At 34.8% G+C, this 24,350-nt stretch overlaps 1 protein-coding gene across 1 annotated transcript; it reads left to right on the top strand.

Annotated features, from left to right (window-relative positions):
• The first annotated feature begins 9,942 nt into the window (after window positions 1-9,942).
• On the top strand, window positions 9,943-23,190 carry LOC127721690 (zinc finger protein 271-like). Its single transcript, XM_052228492.1, has 2 exons — window positions 9,943-10,027; window positions 21,461-23,190. Exon 2 carries the CDS (start codon window positions 21,559-21,561, stop codon window positions 23,152-23,154), a length of 1,596 nt encoding a protein of 531 aa, XP_052084452.1. The 5' UTR covers window positions 9,943-10,027; window positions 21,461-21,558; the 3' UTR covers window positions 23,155-23,190.
• The last annotated feature ends 1,160 nt before the right edge of the window (window positions 23,191-24,350 follow it).

A 24,350-nucleotide genomic window follows, 5' to 3' on the forward strand; every position in this document is an offset into this window, starting at 1 on the left:
ATAAGTCTAGTTCGAAGTAAATAGGCATGTGATCAGAAAACTCGTTCATAGGTAGCACTATAAAGTCATTTATTAATCTACATTCGCTCTGGGGCACGAGTAGATAGTCATTTACACTTCTTCCTTTGGCCGTACAGAACGTAAAATTACCATCTTTGTCATTACAAAGTCTGCCATTGGCTACAACTAAACCCGTGTTAAAACACATTTGTACCAGTTTACGGCCAAACGCATTAACGATTTTGTCCATTGAACGTCTATCAGAAATGATAGGGTTAACAACGTGCTCAACACTTTCAACATATTTATCTAGATCATCATTGAGTAAAAAATCACTTAATTCACCTATGCGGCTATTTAAATCTCCACATACCATAACAATACCTTTATCACTATAGTTATTTACAATACTTTCAATAATGTCGTGAAAATCTATATCACATAATTGGTAATAATTAGATCTTTCATGTGGTACATAAGAAAAACAAATAAAAATATCTTTATCAGTAGCAAAGAAATTATGATCAAGTTTTAACAGAATAATACCATCATTTAATTCTTTTTCAACAATTATACCGTTACACAAAAAACTTTTACAAAATACAGCAATACCTCCTTCATTTCTAGTACCAATATTTTTATTACGAAATACACAAGAAATTCTTTCAATACCATCTATAACTATCAAGTTATTTTCTTTTAGCCAGGTCTCACTGAGAAATAAAATATTGTAATCATTAATTAAGTTCAAAAAGTCATTATCTTTGTAGACCGACGTCAATCCATGAACATTCCAACATAAACATTTTAATTTACAAAATTGTTCTCTGGGTTTGTCCTATGGCAAATATTCCTTCCCATTTACAAATATACGGTCTTTCACAAAGTAAGCCTTGATGTCCCGCTCTCGTAGGTTCTTTAGGATCGGCAGCTTTTCTTTTCTTCGTTTCTGAATATCCAAGGGTAATTGTTCTGAAATACCGAAACCTGTTTCTTTTAAATTTTTTGCGCTTTTTTTCACCAAATCCCGGCTTTCAAAATTTGAAAACTTAACTAGTATCGGACGAGTCTTCTCACCATGCTTTCCTAGACGATAGGCCTCAGCAATAGATAACTTTGTAGCCACATTTTCAATTTTCAGACTTTCGTAACAAAATTTGTTTATAATTTGGGTACAGTGTTCACCTTCCGATTCCGGGATATTGTAAAATATCAGGTTATTCCGCATGGACCTCATTTGGACGTCTATTAACTCGGACTTCAGTTTTGTATTTTCTTTCCGAATGTCATCTAAAGTTTCTCCTAATCTATCGACAGAATGTGTTCCCTCTGATTTAATATGCTTGGAAATATTATCAAGTTCGGTTTTAAATTTAGAAAAAACAACTTTTTGGGTATCAAAATCGTTGCTTATTAGCTGGGAGCTTCTTTCTACCTGGTCCATTCGATCGTCTATTGATTTGGCATTTTGTTCCAGTTTAATAACTTTAGAATTTATAGACGTAACTAACGAGTCAATTTGATCGAGCTTGCACAATTTAATTTCAAAATTATCCATTTTTCGGAACAGTTCGTCAACCCAACCTGGCCTTTGATCTGGAATTTGTTGGGCGAGAGGTGATGTGTGATGTACTTGGTGAATTGGAAACGACATCATACCGGGGTTAGGTGTAGAGCAAAGATGTTGACTCTGGTTCTGCATTTGGAACATCGGACTGGGGTTTTGTGAATACATTAAATTTGTATCGTTAACATAACGTGGTTGATCATTAAAGCTAGACATTAAATTCACATTGTCTACTGTAGAAGAAGTTTGATTGTTTACATTTCGAAAGTCACCTGAACCATTCAAGTGTTCACTTTTGTGTTCACCTTTGTTTACGTTTGACGACTTGTTTTTATTCCTTTGTTTACTTTTCTTTTTGGACGGTTTTTTCTCAACTGATTCATCCAAAATAACAATAAAGGAAGAGGGTTTAATTTCAAATTTGAATGCACTGAATTGTCTAGTCGTTTTGAATAAAACACTATGGCAATTCCTAGCTTTCCGTTGATAAATGCATGTCAAGTATTTCATGTGACACTATTTAAAATTCCATGCATTTAATTTAGGTTTGCCATTATTGATTTTCAAATTAATAAGCATTGTGGAGTCAATACACCATGTTGTCTATATAGCTAGCCTCATTTGGTATACGCCACATTACATCTGTTACCGTTAATCTTATTTGAAAACATACTTTTACACCAAAGCAAAATTTCATTAAACAAACACAACATTGTAAATAAAATGCTCCACAGGGCGCAGCTTGATACGACCAAAGAGGTCGAACCCTGAACAGTTGGGGCAAGTATGGACACAACATTCAAGCTTGATACAGCTCTGAAGTTGGATTGTGATTAAAAATCTGACACAGATTGAATGTGGTCTAAGAAATTGAAATCAAACAAAGTTTAATTTGGGACACTTAATTTGGACACTTATGTGGATCGATTTGAAAACCGGGCCCAAAAACCCTAAATACACGGTTAGATTCGGCATATTCAAGAACCCCTATAATTCAAGACTTTGAATTAAACCCCATTGAAATTGGGCAAGAAATAAGCAATTTATACAAAGAATTAGAAAAGTATTGTTTTTTTTGCCCCGTATTCCTAAACGGTTATAGGGCTATAACCCCCAAAATCAATCCCAACCTTCCTTTTTTGGTATGGAACTTTGTGGTACAACTTCATAGAGATCCACAATCTGATTAAAATTTAGATCTATATTTACTCGCGTGCTCGTATATGAGGATAACGAAAGCAGAGATCTATATTTTAGTAGATTGAGAGATCTATAGACTTATACTCAAGCTTTTGTCTAGAAACTAGAAAATCCTTGTTTTAGCCCCTTTTTGGCCCCTAATTCCGAAACGGTTTGGGCCATACCCCAAAAATCAATCCCAACCTTCCTTAAGAGGTATGGAACTTTGTGGTACAATTTCATAGAAATACAGATATTTATTCACAAGTTATTGTCATAAAACAAGAAAAATGCTGGCTTTTGGCCCCAAATTCCTAAACAGCTAAGACAATAACCCCCAAAATCAATCCCAACTTTCCTTTTCTGGCATGTAGCCTTGCGGTACAACTTTAGAGAGATCCATACTCTTATACTCAAGTTATTTGTCTGGAAACCAAATGTCTTCGGACGACGACGACATCGCCATACCACTATCTGTTATATAATAAATTAGAGCGGGCTAAAATAAACCAAAACATACAAACTCGTTGTGCATAATAAAGACACACGATTATTTATAATGCAAGATAAATATCACAATATTCTACTCTTGTCCGTCAGTCATTCCGACAGATGCATATATAGTTTAATCTCGTGTTTGATTTGAAATTAAATAAAATGCTTCGCTGGGGCGCAGCTTGATACGACCGCAGAGGTCGAACCCTGAACAGTTGGGGCAAGTATGGACACAACATTCAAGCTTGATACAGCTCTGAATTTGGATTGTTATTAAATATTTGACACAGCATAGGTTTCTGACACAGAAAGAATGTGGTCTAAGAACTTGAATTTTTTTAATTTACCTATTATGGTCCAATGTCCAAAATCAAAATACATGGTTAGATTCAGCATATCAAAGAACCCCATATATTCAATTTTTGTTAAAATCAAACAAAGTTTAATTTTGGACCCCAACTTGGACAAACTTGAAAACTGGGCCCATAATCAAAAATCTAAACACATGTTTAGATTCAGCATATCAAAGAACCCCAAGCATTCAATTTTTGCTAAAATCAAACTAAGTTTAATTTTGGACCCTTTGGACCTTAATGTAGACCAATTTAAAAAACGGGACTTAAAATTAAAAATCTAAATACACGGTTAGATTTGGAATATCAAAGAACCCCAATAATTCAATTTTTGATGAAATCAAACAAAGTTTAATTTTGGACCCTTTTGACCTCAATATGAACCAATTTGATAGCGGGGCCCACAAATAAAAAATCTAAATACATGGTTAGATTCAGCATATCAAAGAACCCCATATATTCAATTTTTGTTGAAATCAAAAAAAGTATAATTTTGGTCCCCAACTTGGACCAACTTGAAAACTGGGCCCATAATCAAAAATCTAAACACATGTTTAGATTCAGCATATCAAAGAACCCCAAGAATTCAATTTTTGTTAAAATCAAACTAAGTTTAATTTTGGACCCTTTGGACCTCAATGAAGACCAATTTAAAAAACGGGACCCAAATTAAAAATCTAAAAACACGGTTAGATTTGGCATATCAAAGAACCCCAATAATTCAATTTTCGATGAAATCAAACAAAGTTTAATTTTGGACCCTTTTGACCTCAATATGAACCAATTTGATAGCGGGGCCTACAAATAAAAAATCTAAATACATGGTTAGATTCAGCATATCAAAGAACCTCATATATTCAATTTTTGTTGAAATCAAACAAAGTTTAATTTTGGACCCCAATTTGGACCAACTTGAAAACTGGGCCCATAATCAAAAATCTAAATACATGTTTAGATTCAGCATATCAAAGAACCCCATATATTCAATTTTTGTTGAAATCAAACAAAGTTTAAATACTGGACCCTATCTTGGACCAACTTGAAAACTGGGCCCATAATCAAAAATCTAAACACATGTTAAGATTCAGCAAATCAAAGAACCCCAAGAATTCAATTTTTGTTAAAATCAAACTAAGTTTAATTTGGACCCTTTGGACCTCAATGTAGACCAATTTAAAAAACAGGACCCAAAATTAAAAACATAAATACACGGTTAGATTTGGAATATCAAAGAACCCCAATAATTCAATTTTAGATGAAATCAAACAAAGTTTAATTTTGGACCCTTTTGACCTCAATATGAACCAATTAGATAACGGGGTCCACAAATAAAAAATCTAAATACATGGTTAGATTCAGCATATCAAAGAACCCCATATATTCAATTTTTGTTGAAATCAAACAAAGTTTAATTTTGGACCCCAATTTGGACCAACTTGAAAACTGGGCCAAAAATCAAAAATCTGAATACATGTTTAGATTCAGCATATCAAAGAACCTCATATATTCAATTTTTGCTAAAATCAAACAAAGTTTAATTTTGGACCCTTTGGACATTAATGTAGACCAATTTGAAAACTGGACCCAAAATTAAAAATCTAAATACACTGTTAGATTCGGCATAACAAATAAATAAATGTGATCAAAGATTTTACAAATCTAATGCGCCATACTGTGCAATTAAAGATTATTTCTTGAAATTTTTCAATATTTGAAATTTGAAAAAAAAATAATATTTGAAGAATAATTCTTTTTAATTTCTGAAATCTGAAATGAGAAAAAATTGGCCCCCCACAATTTCTTTTTATCCCCCCCCCCTTTTTCCCCCAAAAAAATTCTTTCCCTCAAGATATGGTCATAATCTCAATTCAAATTTCCAATGGAGTTGGCAACCATAATTACCCATTTATATAAATTTACCATAGTGCTAACTTAATCTATTTTATAATAGAATTAATAAAAATATAGTGTCAAATCTTTCATATGGATTTTTTTGTAAAAAAAAAAAGATGAAAACATTTGCAGATATTTTTACTGGTCTTCCTTTATAAATATGCATTTCTTTAAACATAATTTAAAAGCAGTGTAAGGGAAGTAACCAAAACGTTGTATTTGGATTACCTCCCTTACACTGTTTTAGATTATCTTTATTGTTCATTAACCATTACTTTATACATAATTTAAAAGCAGTGTAAGGGAGATAATTTCAATGATGTATTTGATTTATCTCCCTTACACTGCTTTAAATTATGTTTTGTACTAAAGTATTTGTCCATTAACCAGGACAACCTTGTTTTTCCCCCTTTTTTGCCCCTAATTCCTAAACGGTTTGAGCCATAACCCCCCAAAGCAAATCCTAACCATCCCTTTGTGGTATGGAAACTTGTAGTATAATTTCAGAGAGATCCATACACCGTTCCACAGTTATTGTCTGGAAACTAGAAAATGCTCATTTTTGGCCCCTTTTTGGCCCCTAATTCCTTAACTGTTGGTACCATAACCCCCAAAATCAATCCCAACCTTCCTTTTGTGGTATTTAACCTTATGGTCAAATTTCAAAAAGATCCATTCACTTAAACTAAAGTTAGAGTGCGAAAACCAATATGTATTCGGACGACGACGCCGGACGACGACGACGACGACGCCGGACGACGACGACGACGACGCCAACGTCATACCAATATACGACCACAAAATTTTTTTGCGGTCGTATAAAAATTACTTTTCACGAGTATTTTTAAATGTTGTATATGTAGCTTTAATTGTAAAATCCAAATTTTCTTTTTCTGATGTCTTTTCCACGAAAACAGAGTAGGTAAAAGAGTACAACTATCTTCTAAATAATCCGTTTAACAATACAAATTAACAAAACACATAATAACTCGAAATAAACTAATCAAACTATTGAAAGTTGTCAACAAAACTTTGCATGCAGTAACAACTGTTTAGTATAGCAGTATACAACCATTGATTCGCTAAGTGCAGATTTTTAGTTTGACCTCTTTCTCTTCTGTAAGCAACTTTTAAAAAGTCAGTTCAACATGAGCATGAATCAAATCTCAATTGGAATATGGTCCTCCCTCGCCTTCCCCTATTAAGAAGAAAAAAACCTTAGATACAGTGGGGGCGTCTGTTTGTCTGTGTAGGATTTATAAATACGCCGGTGATGTAGTTAAATCAGATGCACCGTTTGCCAGGTCCTCTGCGCTATAGAGAATCCTTGCGACAACTTCCCGTGCGGTTCACAGAGTACATTTGTTTTATCCCTATCAAACATACTCGTATTTTTCAATGGCATACTAGCTGCACAAGTTTCATTCTTAGTATACAATTCCTGTTATTTGTTAATGATCTCATATCTTTAATATGAAAAACGATTATTGATATTATTAATGTATTTTTAGTATAAAAATATAATATATACTTTGTAAATTTACATGTACGAATGGAATATTTGATTTCAAAATGACAAATATTAAACTATTAATTTTTACATAAATAATTATTTTTACCTTAAGAATCGATATCGTGATTTGTCATTTTATGAAAGAATGATTCATTGATGTTAAAAATAGTTTCTAATATCATAACATATATGACTTTCAATTACCAAAAAATAGATTAGAGTACTAGTATAAAATACATATTAGCGTGCCTAACAATTTTCTAGGTATGTCTCACAATGTACTCATGATTTTGACACCGAATTCATATACTCTGTAATAAATATTGGATATGATTAGAATTAGGTGGGGTGGGGATAATCAATGAGATAATTTATATATATGGCAAGCCGTCAGTGTGGAATTTATAAAAAAAAGTGAATATTCCCTATTTGTCAGTGATATTATTAATCAGTTTATAACATGTTTATGAATATATTTAAACATATCGGAAACAATTATCAATCATGGCATGTATATATAACTTTTTTATCAATAAACTTTATATGCATATTGAATTAAGGCTATATCAGAGCTGGGACTATTATACTTTATATAATAGTCCCAGATCAGAGACATAAATGATATGTAATTGCCCTCTCAGCTATGTGTTATTTATATATTATAAGTCTCTGGCTATATTAACTAATATACTTAATTCAGGCTGGTGCAGTTACTTATTTGTTTCTGGTTATAATAAAATGCTCCGCAGGGCGCAGCTTGATACGACCGCAGAGGTCGAACCCTGAACAGTTGGGGCAAGTATGGACACAACATTCACGCTTGATACAGCTCTGAATTTGGATTGTGATTAAATATTTGACACAGCATAGGTTTCTGACACAGAATGAATGTGGTCTAAGAACTTAAAAATTTTAAATTGGACATTCACCTATTATGGTCCAATATCCAAAATCAAAATACATGGTTAGATTCAGCATATCAAAGAACCCCAAGAATTCAATTTTTGATGAAATCATACAAAGTTTAATTTTGGACCCTTTTGACCTCAATGTGGACAAAGTTGATAACGGGGCCCAAAAATCAAAAATCTAAATACATGGTTAGATTCAGCATATCAAAGAACCCCATATATTCAATTTTTGTTGAAATCAAAATAAGTTTAATTTTGGACCCCGATTTGGACCAACTGGAAAACTGGGCCCATAATCAAAAATCTAAATACATGTTTAGATTCAGCATATCAAAAAACCCTAAAAATTCAATTTTTGTTAAAATCAAACTAAGTTTAATTTTGGACCCTTTGGACCTTAATGTAGACCAATTTGAAAACGGAACCAAAAATTAAGAATCTAAATACACGGTTAGATTCGGCATATCAAAGAACCCCAATAATTCAATTTTTGATGAAATCAAACAAAGTTAAATTTTGGACCCTTTGGACCTCAATGTGGACCGATATAAAAATGGGGCCCAAAATCCAAAAACTTAATACATGGTTAGATTCAGCATATTAAAGAACCCCAAGAATTCAAGAATAAAACCCCATTGAAATTGATCAAGAAATTAGCAATTTATACGAAGTATCTTCTTTTGCACAATACTGTGCAATTGAATATTTCTTGCTATTGTGCAAGACTGTACAATTGATAATATCTTGCTATTGCGCAATATTGTGCTATTGGATATTTCTTGATATTGCACAATACTGTGCAATTGAAGATTTCTTGCTATTGCGCAATACTGTGCAATTGAAGATTTCTTGCTATTGTGCAATACTGTGCAATTGAAAATTTCTTGCTATTGCACAATACTTATTATATAATAATTTACATATCCTGTTTGATGTGTATCTCCTACCATATCATTATTATTTGCTTTCAAATATTAATCAGAAATAACCAACTTAAAATGGAAAATTTTAAAAGAAAAAAAAAAGGAAAAAAAAAAAAAAAAAAAAAAAAAAAAATCCCCCCTCCCAAATTTTTTGAACTTCCCTTTGTGGTATGGTACCTTGCAGTACAATTTCAGAGAGATCCATACACTTGAACACAAGTTATTGTCTGGAAACTAGAAAAATGCTTATTTTTGGCCCCTTTTTGGCCCCCAATTCCCTAACGTTTCAAGGGCAATTACCCCCAAACTCAATTCCAGCTTTCTCTTTGTGATATGGAACCTTGTAGTACAATTTCAGAAATATCCAAACACTTACACACAAGTTATTGTCATGAAACTAGAAAAATGCTTGTTTTTTGCCCCTTTTTTGGCCCCTAATTCCTAAAATTTTGAGGCAATTACCCCCAAAATCAATTACAGCCTTCCCTTTGTGATATGGAACCTTGTGGTACAATGTCAGAGAGATCCATACACTTACACACAAGTTATTGTCTGGAAGTTACAAAAATGCTTATTTTTGGCCCCTTTTGGCCCCTAATTCCTTAACTGTTGGTACCATAACCCCCAAAATCAATCCCAACCTTCCTTTCGTGGTATTGAACCTTATGGTAAAATTTCATGGAGATCCATTCACTTAAACTAAAGTTAGAGTGCGAAAACCAATGTGTCTTCGGACGACGCCGGACGACGCCAGACGACAACGACGACGACGACGCCAACGTCATACCAATATTCGACCAAAAAATTTTTAATTTTTGCGGTCGTATAAAAACAAAAATAAATGAGCAAATCTATCTATACAATAATTGATCGATAAACAGTATGACTGACGAGATAATTGTATAACATGATACAACATACCAAAATTCCTACAATACGCCGTGTTTCTTTTGTTTCGTTTCGCAATGTTACGTTTCTGTTCCGTTTCTCACCTTACAGGGAGCCCAATATCTCTGTTTGGAAGTTTAAAGGGATAAGTAACTAGACTGGCGATCCTGTGGAGTACCTCTATATTGCTATTTAAAACTCTTCTGTGTGAAGTACGGAAAAAGGTATGTAAAGCGCCATCTGTGTTAGCAAAAACAAAGAGACTTGACAGTTTTAAATGAACTTGGCACATTGCAGTCACAAAAGTAATACTTATAAGCTAGATGCTCTAATTTGAACTATATCTTAACATAATGGCAGGTTATCCCGACAAGACTACTCAATTATAAATAGCAGTCATGCCAAACAGGTTGCACTGGTGTCGATATCTTTAACAACGGTCCTGTCTGTCAGAGCTGTCTGGGCAAACTAATTCTCCGAAAGCACTTTGGTATCTTTAAATATGACCAGGAGACTGGCCTTCTGGTAGGGAAAATAGTTGGCATATTACTGTTCACGTCTGTGCAGCTGACATTAAAAGGGGTCTAGATAGAGCTAGATTATAGATGCCTAACCCTGTTTCCTTATTCTCCCAACAGGTTAAGATTCCGTTCTACTATATGTACATGGGGTACACCACGAATTAGTACTTGTCATATCCACACTTAAAGAAAATCAAATTTGTATCTTGTCAAATGGATACCTACATCATGTACATGTATTTAAAGTCATTTAATGATATTTGGCATCTTTTTAAGCCTGTTGATCAGTAGAACAGCCAAGTAGACAAATCTGGTGGTCGCAGGGATCTCCATGACCACTTTTATGATGGCACGCCGCTATCGTTTAATTGTCTTCCGCCATCGTCAAATGATCTCTGCCATTGTTAAATTATCTTCTGCCATCTTCAAATGATCCCCCGTCATTGTCTAAATGTTTTCGTTTTGCTAGCCGTTGCCATTGTTCTTAGCAATCATAATCAATTACTTGTAGTTGCATAACCCTTATTGTATTATAATCCAAAGGGTCCTCTGGATTACAGTTGTAAAGCCCTGAGGGGTATCCGGCTAAAGATCGCTAATCACTTGTGTCACAGAATAGAAGTTCCTTCAAAATATAAGATCCAAGTGAAAGAAATATTCTGTGATATTGTTTATATTGTAACAAATATTACAGTACTTTGCAGTCCGGTGTATCCGCGCACCTAAGACTTATGACTTCACTTCATTAAACTGATAAAATCAATAATTGAATAATAGTGTGTAATCACATTCCTAACATACTTTTATTTCATAAAATCTTCTGTTTGTATGGTTTCACCCTCAAGATTTTGTGTAATGTGTGTCCAAAATTAGGGAAACCCCTGTTCTGAGGGTTCCTCTGATGTCCGGTGATTTCGTGCATGCTTTCCAAAAATAGCTTATTTTGAATACAGGAAAGATTTGACACTACGAAATATAGGGCCAAAAAAAAATATATGTCAGGTGACGGTTACCCGACCTACCCTACTTTTGAGCGCCGACCCTAAGTCATTTTATTTCCGTCATAAAGTGAAAAATAAACTGGACTCGTGTCAAAAGCGAAGTTAGTGTTGCAAATGATATAAATCAATTGCCTGATACATCCCAATGTTCACAATCGTGAATATGACAGCTGTTTTAAGGAAATTCGCAACTCGTGTGATGAAATAAACACTTTGCCGCCATTTTTTTCCAAGGGAAATAATCCAATCATCAAAAATACGGGTAAACTTGGCCCATGATCAACTCGGACCACGACAACAAAACGGCATGACTCAAAATCATGTCACAAAAATTAAAATGAAAATACCGACCTACCTACCCTATTTTTTTAAAGTATGTAACCTTAAACAGACATATATATTTTTTTTGGCCTAGCTGAATTTGAACCAAACACAATGCCAAGGATGCACAGCAAAAATAATTTCCGTCTGATATAAATTTTTCTGAAATAAAACAAATTTTATCTGATGATGAAATTTTTTAATGGAAATTGGCCAAATATTGTAAATCACGGGATTGCAGTTATTAATTAACTCTTGAACTTATCAGTTTTATTCTTTTTTATCACTTCGGAAGGTTAAAACAATAACTAGAACGATTTTATTTGTGTTACTGTGTTGATATTAGGAAATCAGCTACATGTAATGCGCTATATCACCGACCTCGCTGACACCAGGGACTCCACTGTATTTGTTCTTTACGGAATAAACAAGTCGAACACATGCTTATATATTGACTTGAAACACAATCAGCATCCCCTTTTTTAAATGAGTACAAAATAAGATGAAAACAGAACATCATTGCATGCAAATAACACGAGTTCAAAAATTATCGACATTATTGAATCACTTTACAATTTTAAAAGTAAATACATGAATATTAACTGCAACTTGATAATCTGAAGAAATTGTGTATCGTCATTTGGAATTCATTTGGTAGCTTACAATCAAATTATTACATCTGGTTTACATTCAGAATCGAAAGATCCATGTTTCATAGTCTATTACTATGAAATTTGCAGTTTAAAGTCATTAAAACTATTTTAAGTTGTAAACATTTGCCCTCCAAATCTTTATTCAACGTTTTTCAAAATGGGTATGAAACTTCTTATTGTTGATGCGGCAAATCATCAATACCGGTTCATGACTTCTGAATTCGACAGTGAAAAAAAGATCCCCCCTCAATTTTTAAGTCATAAACAATTACCAAAATAGCAAGGACACGACTTGGAAACCTTAAGGACAGCTTGTGGCCATTCTTGAATAAACGGGAGCCATGCAGGCTTGATATTGAAATTGGTACAAATGACAATGAAAATATTGGTTATTCTATAATCATGATAATGAAATAAATATAGTAAGCAATATATCAGTCTGTTCACCGTTCCTTACATAGAAATGGAGGATTGAAATACTTTTGATCACGACACAGAAATGGAGGATTGAAATACTTTTGATCACGACACGCGGTAGATGGAGGGATTTGTCATGGTGAAAGTTCATCCATTGTTAAATTTTCATCCATGGAGATCCCTGTGGTCGTAGTAGATCCTGTCATTGCAGTTAAAATTTTGCTCATAAATACAAGACAATGGTACAGAGATAACAACACAAACAACAAGAATAATTATTACAATAGACGACTTTCGAACACTTTCCCGTATAATTCCTATGTCATTACATCACAGTGAGAACTGATTGTTTTTTTCGATGATGTCGTTTAAACCGATTTACCTCAGGTCAAAGCAGTCTGCACCAAAATCTTTTCCAACTACTAGTCCGAAGACCAATATTCAGACATTTTCCTTGTGTCTAAACCAAGATTTTGATAGAAAAAATTACATTCAAAATATATATGATATTTGTCTCCAATTTGTTGATTGTAACATAGGCAGCAAAAATGATTCTCTCTTATAAAATTTTGCCCCCTTCCTACTACAGTCAGCAGTTTATTATTAGACATTCGAAATCTAGAGAAAAGAATAGTATCTTTGAAGTCCAAGTTATTAAAATATTCCTAGCGTTCCAATATAAAATAAAATTATAAATATATGTGGCAGTGTTCTCCCCAGGATTTTTTGATAGTGCTGTGGTAAGCGTGTGGTATTAGATTGATTCACCTTACGCGTTAGCGATGTGACGTAACATTGTACTGTCATGTTGGTTATGTACATGTAGTATTTAATAGACATAAACCTGGTTATTTTTAATACATATATGCATTTACAGATATGGAATTAAGTTACTTTACATTTTCTTTAGCATTGAAAATTAAAATGCCAAATAATTGAAGTATTTTGATTTGATACCAGACCCCAACCCCCCTTTTTTTTTTAAAGATTAAGTATTTTTCACAGTAATTATATTATTCATACACTTTTAGTTGTTTCACATATATTTAGATATTACAACTTCATAATTTACTGACACATTTATAAAGAAAGACTTTGATAACAAAATTTTGATGTTTTTTTCAACTTTTATTTTAAATGGATATCATACATCTTTCAAATTCTATCAACATATAATTTAATTTTGATGTAACGCGTCTTCTGATTGGCTGAAAGTGTTTTGTCTATCAGCTCATAGACATAATTTTGTCATGTGACGGTGACGTCATCAAGGTTTTTATCATGATTTACTCCTTTTTAGAATTAAATTATAAGAAATGACTGTAATATTTTTTCTGTCTATTCGAAATAACCTAAAAAATGTGGTGCACACTTTTGAATAACCCGCTACATGGGTTTTTCAGTGTGCACCACATTTATGATGTTATTTCTTCATAGAATTTTTTTTTGAAAATTTAATAACAACTAGTAAAAAAGTCATGTATCCAAATCAAAATATCAATCAGTACACATCCAATGGATTTAGTGCCATTTATATAAGTATTTACAGGAAGCCTTTATAACTGTGTAGCAGTACATATGAAAATCAATGTTTAATAGTCCAATTTTGTCTAAAAAACTTCTGTAGTTTTTTTTAACAGAAACAAATGAAACAAAAAATGATAATAAACTGTTTTGCCGAAAAGCATGATAAGTATTGAGTTTGTATAATGCATTTTTAACCTATTCTTAATTTTTTCCCCATAATACTTTATTCTTTAGATTTATATCTTAGCACCCTATTCTCTATTTTTATTTACTGGTTCATTATTCTCAATTTTTTGATTGATTGGTCGATTGTTCTCTTAATTGTGCTGGATATTCATAATATCTGGAACAATCATTCTCTTGTCCTAATCACATTTCAACCCTTTAAATGCTTATGTATGGAACTTAAAAAAGGGAGGTCCACTCTAAAAGAACCTCAAACTGTGAAAGTTGTCTTTAAGAGAAAATAGACAAAAAATTTGAATAAAAATGGAATGAATTACTTGCAAAACATCACTTCTGGGTGGCTCCAGTGTGAGTAATGGAATTGTAACCCAGTTGTGAGAGAAGCAGACACTGGCATATGTTATCTAAGATAAGTACACACAGCTAAGTGCAGTGATGTGAACATTCTTTAGGATTTATCCATCCCCGTTTCAAGTAATTTATAAATTATGACTACTCAGATCATATTCCGTTTACAAGCTGTACTCGGATCATATTCAGTTTACAAGCTGTACTCAGATCATATTCAGTTTACAAGCTGTATTCAGATCATATTCAGTTTACAAGCTGATGTGTACATGTATATGAATAACCTTACTTGTCAAGAAAACCTTTTTATTAAAAATTGTGTAAGTTGCAATAACACAAAGCAGTGCATTGAACATGTTGAATTTATCTGTTCTACAAATATTGATAAAGGGAGGTAGCTCAATTCAAAACACTGCCTTGATACACATTTGCTGTACACAATGCAATGTTAACTTTTAAGTTCCCAATGCAATATTAAAGCAATCTTTACCAAGCTGTGCTCAAAAGCTTTCTTATATCAAAATATATAATGATCTCATTTCAATAGTTGTCAGCTACAATGACATTCCAATGTGCAAAAATGATGTATGAGAATCCCTTAAAAAAAGAGCGATGTCTGCATCACCAGGGAGGGACTAAAACCAGTGATGTCTGCATCACCAGGGAGGGACTAAAACCAGTGATGTCTGAATAACCAGGGAGGGACTAAAACCAGTGATGTTTACATTGCCAGGGATGAAAAAAAAACCCAATGATTTCTGCATCACCAGGAAAGTATTAAAACCAGTGATGTCTGCAACACTAGGGAAGGACTAAAAACAGTGATGTTTGCATCAACAGGGACAAATGAAAACCAGTGATGTCTGCATCACAAGGGAAGGACTAAAACCAGTGATGTCTGCATCACCAGGGAAGGACTAAACCAGTGATGTCTGCATTGCCAGGGAGGGACTAAAACCAGTGATGCATGCTTCACCAGAGAAGTATTAAAACCAGTGATGTCTGCATCACCAGGGAAGTATTAAAACCAGTGATGTCTGCATCACCAGGGAGGCACTAAAACCAGTGATGTCTGCATCACCAGGGAAGTATTAAAACCAGTGATGTCTGTATCCCCAGGAAAATATTTAAAACCAGTGATGTCTACATCACTAGGGAGGGACTAAAACCAGTGATGTCTCAGGGGTTAAAAAATCCACTAGCCCGACGCCCGGGACTAGACTTTTACACTTCGGGCAATTAAAACTTGTAACCGAATATGCCCGACGGACTAGTAACAAAAAAATCTTGGCATTTCCAAAATAGTAAGTGGAAAATCCCCTCATCACTATTCTATCTTAGACAATCAGATTCAATTACGTCATCCGGGATTCCAAGAATTTGAACCGATTTTGTACATGTTTTAAAAATAGAACAACTAACTCTGGGTGGACCGGTATCATGTATTGATCGCAATTCACGTACTTTCAATATCAATTTCTCAGTACAGGGGGTATTGTACATTGCTTATGCCGAGATTTTCAATTAATGGTACTTGGGTGTATGATGTAATGATCGATATTGACCTGTCTTGTCGGACAGATGTTAATTTGAGCTTGAAACCATGCACAAATTATTTCTAAACATTTTAGTACGGCCACCACAGGAACTTTGTCAGTTTCAAAACGAAAAACGGTAGATGAAGGGGTAATGAGGCTGGAAATTTATCCCAAAAAATGCCAAATACGACCAGGAAAAGCGGAAAAAAACATTTATAGTGTCATGGACAGAAAGATTCCCCATGGGCAAGGTCGACTGTTACTGATGAAAAACAAGAGATGATGTTTTGTGAATATTGCCGTTATTTTCCTGATCACGCTTATAACTTTTACTTTGTAAGTGGGAACAACAAATATACGAATTGAACCACTGGTTTCACATGACAAGATCAATGAATATGTTTTCTGTGCCCGAAAATATTTAACAACCCATAGTACAAGGGATATCCAAAAAGATGTCTAGAGATCCTTGTTATAATTAATAAAACAAAAATTTATTTGATTTATTTTATCAAATACCGTGTATAATGCCGCATTCAAAACAAGGGACACCCACTCTGAATTTGTAAGGTATACTCGGGCTAGCAGGTCAGTTTTGATGGGCTAGCAACTCTTTCAACAGGGCTAGTAAAATCCTGCTACCAATAAGTCCTGGGCTAGTGAGCTGTAACAAAAAATTTTAACCCCTGCTGTCTGCATCAACAGGGAAATTTTAAAACCAGTAATGTCTGCATCAACAGGGAGGAACTAAAACCAGTGATGTCTGCATCACCAGGGAGGGACTAAAACCAGTGATGTCTGCATCGCCAGGGAGGGACTAAAACCAGTGATGTCTGCATCACCAGGGAAGGACTAAAACCAGTGATGTCTGCATCACAAGGGAGGGACTAAAAACAGTGATGTCTGCATCACAAGGGAGGGACTAAAACCAGTGATGTCTGCATCACCAGGGAGGAACTAAAACCAGTGATGTCTGCATCACCAGGGAAGGACTAAAACCAGTGATGTCTGCACCACTAGGGAAGAGCTCAGATCAGTGATATCTTCATCGCCAGGAAGGCACAAAAACCAGTGATGTCTGCATCACCAGGGAAGGACTAAAACCAGTGATGTCTGCATCACCGGGGAGGGACTAAAACCAGTGATGTCTGCATCACCAGGGAAGGACTAAAACCAGTGATGTCTGCATCACCAGGGAAGGACTAAAACCAGTGATGTCTGCATCAACAGGGAGGAACTAAAACCAGTGATTTCAACATCACCAGGGAGGGACTAAAACCAATGATGTATACATCACCAGGAAATTATTAAAACCAGTGATGTCTGCATCATCGGGAAGGACTAAAACCAGTGATGTCTGCACCACCAGGGGAGAGCTCAAACCAGTGATGTCTGCATCACCAGGGAGGAACTGAAACCAGTGATATCTGCATCACCCTTGAAGGACAAAAACCAGTGATGTCTTCATCATTAGGGAAGGACTAAAACCAGTAATGTCTGCACCACCAGGGAAGAGCTCAAACCAGTGATGTCTGCATCACCAGGGAAGGACTAAAACTAGTGATGTCTGCATCACCAGGGAAGTAGTAAAACCAGTGATGTCCGCACCACCAGGGAAGGGCTCAAACCAGTGATGTTTGCATCAACAGGGAAATATTGAAACCAGTGATGTCTGCATCACTAGGGAAGGACTAAAACCAGTTATGTCTGCATCAGCAGGGAAATATTAAAACCAGTGATGTCTGCATCACAACGGAAATATTAAAACTAGTGATGTCTGCATCACCAGGGAAGGACTAAAACCAGTAATGTCTGCATTACCAGGGAGGGACTTAAACCAGTGATGTCTACATCATCAGGGAAGGACTAAAACCAGTGATGTCTGCATCAACAGGGAGGAACTAAAACCAGTGATGTCTGCATCACCAGGGAGGGACTAAAACCAGTGATTTCAACATCACCAGGGAAGTATTAAAACCAACAATGTCTGCAACATCAGAGAAGGACTAAAACCAGTGATGTCTGCATCACCAGGGAGGGACTAAAACCAGTGATGTATACATCAACAGGAAGGACTGAAAAACCAGTAATGTCTGCTTTAGCAGGAAGGGACTTAAACCAGTGATGTCTGCATTACCAGGGAGGGACCAAAAACAGTGATGTTTGCATCACAACATATTTATTAAATATATCTTCAGATTTATCTGCTCAAATTCTCATTCATTTCCCTGTTTGAATTTTTGTTTTATTTCGGGTTTGTGTTGTTCAGTCTTTAGTTTTCTATAAAGTTTTTAATGGACTGTTTGTTTTCTTTTAAACCTTTTTTGTTAGTTGTAGCTTTCAGAGTTTTTTTATGAATTTTGATTGTCTCTTTGTAATCTTCTGCCACTTTTTATGCCCCCGCTGCTAGGCTTCAGGGCATTAAGTGTCACCCTTTTCTGTCTGTCTGTCCCGTCCATCCCCAAAATTTGTTTCTGTTCTCTAACTTTAGTTTGCCTCAACCAAATGTTATAAAACTTATACACAATGCTTATTACCACAAAATACAGATCAACTGCATGAATCCTGCATCACTATGTGGAAGTTGACTCATGCATATTTACAAGCGGGTGCATCTGTGGCCCATGGACACATTCTCCTTTTATTTTCCATTGCATTTAACACTAGGGAGCATAGTATCTATTGGTATGAAAAATGTTTGAAACACAATGGTGGAATCAAAAACATAAGCTAAAGAAAGATGAACAAAAGAGAAATAGAGTAGAGATGGAGTCCAAAAAGTCAGAGAAAGTAATATTTTGAGTACCACCTATTCAACTAGCAAAGAGGGAGTTAACTCAGTTTCTCTGGAAATGAAAGCAGTTCCTATTCCACTAATATACATTTTTGCAGTTTGTAATCTTGAACTCTCTCTTAAGGTATGATGATGGGAGTTTTTAAAGACCTTGACTGGCTATACAGCCCTCGCATGGTCGGTGTCTCTTAAGGTAGCTGCGTCTTCTTCCATCTTGGATTTTGAAATAGCAGATAGCAATTGGTCTAGATCTTTAATGAAATGTGCAAATTTCGAGAGTAGTCTGTAACTCATGTGTAAGGCTTTTCATGTTAATATAGAAAATTATGTGTTTTATCATTTTTCATGTTTTTGCGGCTGTATTTTACAAAAAACAGAATAATTTTGTTTGATTCATTTTTTTTAAAATTTGCCACATAAGGGGAGATAACTCAGTTAAAGTAACTTTTATATTGGAATGTGTTGTGAATTTACCTATTTTATTATGTAGCAAGAAAACGAGTCCATTACCCAATTTCTTCTTTTTCTTATCTGAAAGTATATTATTAGAGCTACATTTATCTTCTCATATTTTATCTTAAAATTCTATGGTATAGTTTTCTTTTTATCACACAAAATTGGGTTTTCCGTGCATAATCTATACAAAATTTGACAAATTGTTAAAAAATTCTATGGATTTAAATTTAGACCCCCCATCTACCTTAAGGGTATGGATGTTATAATATTACTAAATCAAAACCCTTTCTGTTAATAAAATTTCAGTAATTTTAGATCCTTAACACATGCCTGACATTGCATGTAGTATGTATAAATGGTAGCAGTATCATTGAACATGATACTAAACAATATTCCTTGTTTATCAGGTTTACAGATACAATGTACTAAACAATATTCCTTGTTTATCAGGTTTACAGATACTAAACAATATTCCTTGTTTATCAGGTTTACACTGTGGAAATGATATTTTTAGAAAAGTGCTATTTGACTGGTAGACATATTTACACTTTTGGGTATTTAGCTGAATTTGCTCCAAATGACCATAGATCTGTCTCTGAGTAACCTTCTGACGTCATGGAACAATTACATTTTAATTATAACGACATATGTTTTAAATTGAGACACAAAATTCTATGGGAACTATTATGACTTCAAGTAATAGTGCACAAATTTCTACGGGAACTTGTTTGGCTTCAAGTAATTATATATATAATGGTGCACAAATTTCTACGTGAACTTGTTTGACTTAAATAATGGTGCTCAAATTTCTACCACGTCTACAGGAACTCGTTTGACTTCAAGTAATGGTGCACAAATTTCTATGTGAACTTGTTTGACTAAGTAATGGTGCACAATATTCTACGGGAACTTGTTTGACTTCAAGTAATAGTGCACAAATTTGCATACAAGTGTAGATACATCTATTATCACAAGACTAAAAAATAATATGATATGTCTACGGCACTAACAATCTTAGTAGGAATGAAAGAAATAAAGTAGAGAATAAGATTTGAAAAAAACCTCTAATATTTTGATTGATTTTCTAAACTTGATGCCCAATATAAATATCTTTTTAATAAATGAGGTATATAGAAATAGACCATGCAAATGAATATCAATACATCTGTCAACTTATTTCGGGTTGAAAAATCTATATGCAAAGTATGTAACTGTTTGAAAATTGAGTTGATATAAGAACCTTACAGAACAGACCAAAATTCATCTTTAATTTTGTATTTGAATGTTCTAAAATCAATCTAAGTCTTATACTTGAACATGTATACCATGTATACGTGAACTTGCATAAGTTCGATTTCTATCCGACACAGCTCATATTTCATAAGGAATGATTAATGGTAAAAGTTTGGATTGCCAAATACTCACAGTCTAAAACAAACGTCAAACTTAACTCCCTTATTTTGTATGCTGCTCTTTATTGTCTATTGATCCTACACAAGATACAAAACAGATAAGGATCCAGGATTTTGACAAAATTTGGGGTGGTATAGTTAAAAAGTCTGGATTAACCATAAATGTAGCTTCATAAGGGGGGCTTGGCACATCCCCCCCCTTTTACTATTAAAATTTGCCTCTGCAAAATAACTGATTGATTTGATTTACAAACACCTTTATAAATTATGTTATGCTATGTTACATAAAGGTACTGTAAATTCAGAATGTTTTTATTATTGTGAAAAAGGCTGTAGTAATCAGGTTCGTAATAATAAAAACTTTCATTCCTATTTTCAGTGTTGATTTTCCTTCTTAAGTTTGTTTTATTAGCATAAATTATATTTTACATTTTTGCAAGTGGTCGAGGATTCAAAGTAATAAATGCACACATTAATTTCAGAATTAACAGAACTTTATATTAATGGATATTTTAAAATAAAATATAATGGCATACTTTTAACAGTTATATTTATATGTTTCAGGTATCTCTGCTATTGATACTGTAAAGTTTCAACAACCAAAAAAGAGATGTAGTTAGCAAGGTTTAAGGTAAAGCTGCGTAGGTAATGGAGTCAGCGAAATGTCATTTGATTCAGCCATGGTTCACTATAGTTCTGAAGACAACAAGCCATGCTGCAAGTTCTGTGGTAAAAAGTTTGCACAGTCGAGCTACATTAAGGCTCATATGAGACTACATACCGGTGAAAAACCATTTGCCTGTTCATTTTGTCCAAAAAGATTTAGTGACTGTAGCAATTGGAAGAAACATGAACGTATACATATTCGTCAACTTGGGATTAAAGTGGATACACCTCCCCCACCTCAAAGAAGTGAGTCCTCAAAATCCAAAGCAGTTTTAATTTCTCCACCAGTTAAGGTAAAACAAGAACAGATAACTGGGTTTCAGTGCAAACTTTGTGGCAAAGCTTTCGCCAATGCCAGCAGTTTAACAACACATAAACGAATTCATAGTGGAGAACGACCATACCGTTGTGGAATTTGTGGAAAATCATTCACGCAGATAGGAACACTTAGAACTCACGAACGTGTTCACACAGGGGAGAAACCATACATTTGTAAAATTTGTGGTCAGACATTTGCACAAAGTGGTAGTTTTCGCATGCACGAACGCAGGCACATGATGGAAATGTTACACCAATGCCCACTTTGTCCAATTAAATTTGCAAATTACGAAGATGCCAAACGTCATTTAGCAACACATTCAGAAATGGCAGAGTCCAAAATGGCAGAGGGGTCCCAGGTTACTGGGGAATCACCAGATGCCTTATCACCACATATTGATACATTTTCACCAAGAAGCAGTCATGCAGATCAAGTCTCGTCTCCTCTCTTCCCATTTCCACCACAGATACCAAATTTTGTGACAACAGGATCTGTCTGTTTACCAGTAAGTTTATCAACAAACAGCAACATACCAACACCGGTCAGCATTTTACAGTCGCAAGCATTAAATTTACAAGCCAGATCTTTTGCTGAATTTTACCATAAACCATACGCGCCAAATGTGGGCATCTCTGTTTCTGACCGTGTAGCCAATGAAAACAGCGATACTGATGTTGTGAGTACAACTACATGTCGGAACAGAAAATACAGTTCTGACTCGCATACTTCCAGATCCATGTCTACACCTGACGGAACTAACCATAATGAAGATACTAAAAAAACCAACATGGATTCAGATGCCTACATTAATGAAATTAACCATAAGACATCTGAAAACTCGAGTGTAACCAGTGAGCACTCTGATAATGTTGTCAGTGATGAACCTGGCACGATAAGTCGTACAAACCTTCATTCAAAGCTACGTGGATCATCAAACTCTAGAAAGCAGAGATATCCACAAAGAAGGTACAGTTCAAGTGTCACGATGGATCCCGTTACATCAACTCAACCCAGTACCAGTTACATATCAGTGGAAACCAGTTCAAATATGTCTGGGGAGATGACAGAGGATGAAGGAAGAGATGAGGTCAACACGTCACAGAAGCAGTATCGTTGTAACCATTGTCATATTATTTATGAAGATTGTACACTTTATCTGCTTCATAATGGGTTTCATTCACACGATACTGACCCGTTTAAATGTGTCATCTGTCGAAAGTCTTGTCGAGACAGGATTGAATTTAATTGCCATTTGACCAGTCATCTGAAGTAACTTTAATTTAAAAAATGTTGAAATTATTTTTGGCGGATTATTGTCGAGCCTGCGACTTTTGTCGCAGAAAGCTCGACATAGGGATAGTGATCCGGCGGCGGCGGCGGCGGCGGCGGCGGCGGCGGCGGCGGCGGCGGCGGCGGCGGCGTTAGCTAACTTCTTTAAAGCTTTATATTTTAGAAGGTGGAAGAGCTGGATACTTCATACTTTGTATATGGATGCCTCATGTTACGAAGTTTCAGTCAGTCACATGTCCAATGTCCTTGACCTCATTTTCATGGTTCAGTGACTAATTGAAAAAAAAGTTAAGATTTTTTGTAATGTTAAATTCTCTCTTATTATAAGTAATAGGATAACTATATTTGGTATGTGCGTACCTAACAAGGTCCTGATGACCGTCATACAGTTTTCATTTGACCTCGACCTCATTTCATGGATCAGTGAACAAGGTTAAGTTTTCGTGGTCAAGTCCATATCTCATATACTATAAGCAATAGGTCTCGTATATTCGGTGTATGGAAGGACTGTAAGGTGTACATGTCCAACTGGCAGGTGTCATCTGACCTTGACCTCATTTTCATGGTTCAGTGGTTATAGTTAAGTTTTTGTGTTTTGGTCTGTTTTTCTTATACTGTATGCAATAGGTCTACTATATTTGGTGTATGGAATGATTGTAAGGTGTACATGTCTAGCTGGCAGGTGTCATCTGACCTTGACCTCATTTTCATGGTTCAGTGGTTATAGTTAAGTTTTTGTGTTTTGGTCTGTTTTTCCTGTATTGTATGCAATAGGTCTACTATATTTGGTGTATGGAATGATTGTAAGGTGTACATGTCTAGCTGGCAGGTGTCATCTGACCTTGACCTCATTTTCATGGTTCAGTGGTCAAAGTTAAGTTTTTGTGTTTTGGTCTGTTTTTCTAATACTATATGCAATAGTTCAGCTATATTTGGTGTATGAAAATATTTTATGATCTAAATGTCAGTCACGCAGGTTTCATGTGACCTTGACCTCATTTTCAAGGTTCATTGCTTAGTGTTAAGTTTTTGTGTTTTGGTCTGTTTTTCTTAAACTATAAGCAATAGGTCAGTTAAATTTGTAGTATGGAAGAATTGTTAGCTGTACATGCCTGCCTAGCATGGTTCATCTGACCTTGACCTCATTTTCATGGTTCATTGGTCAATGTTTAGTTTACT

This window comes from Mytilus californianus, unplaced genomic scaffold (genome assembly GCF_021869535.1).
Source record: "Mytilus californianus isolate M0D057914Y unplaced genomic scaffold, xbMytCali1.0.p SCAF_12, whole genome shotgun sequence".
In the NCBI taxonomy this organism is placed as follows: domain Eukaryota; kingdom Metazoa; phylum Mollusca; class Bivalvia; order Mytilida; family Mytilidae; genus Mytilus; species Mytilus californianus.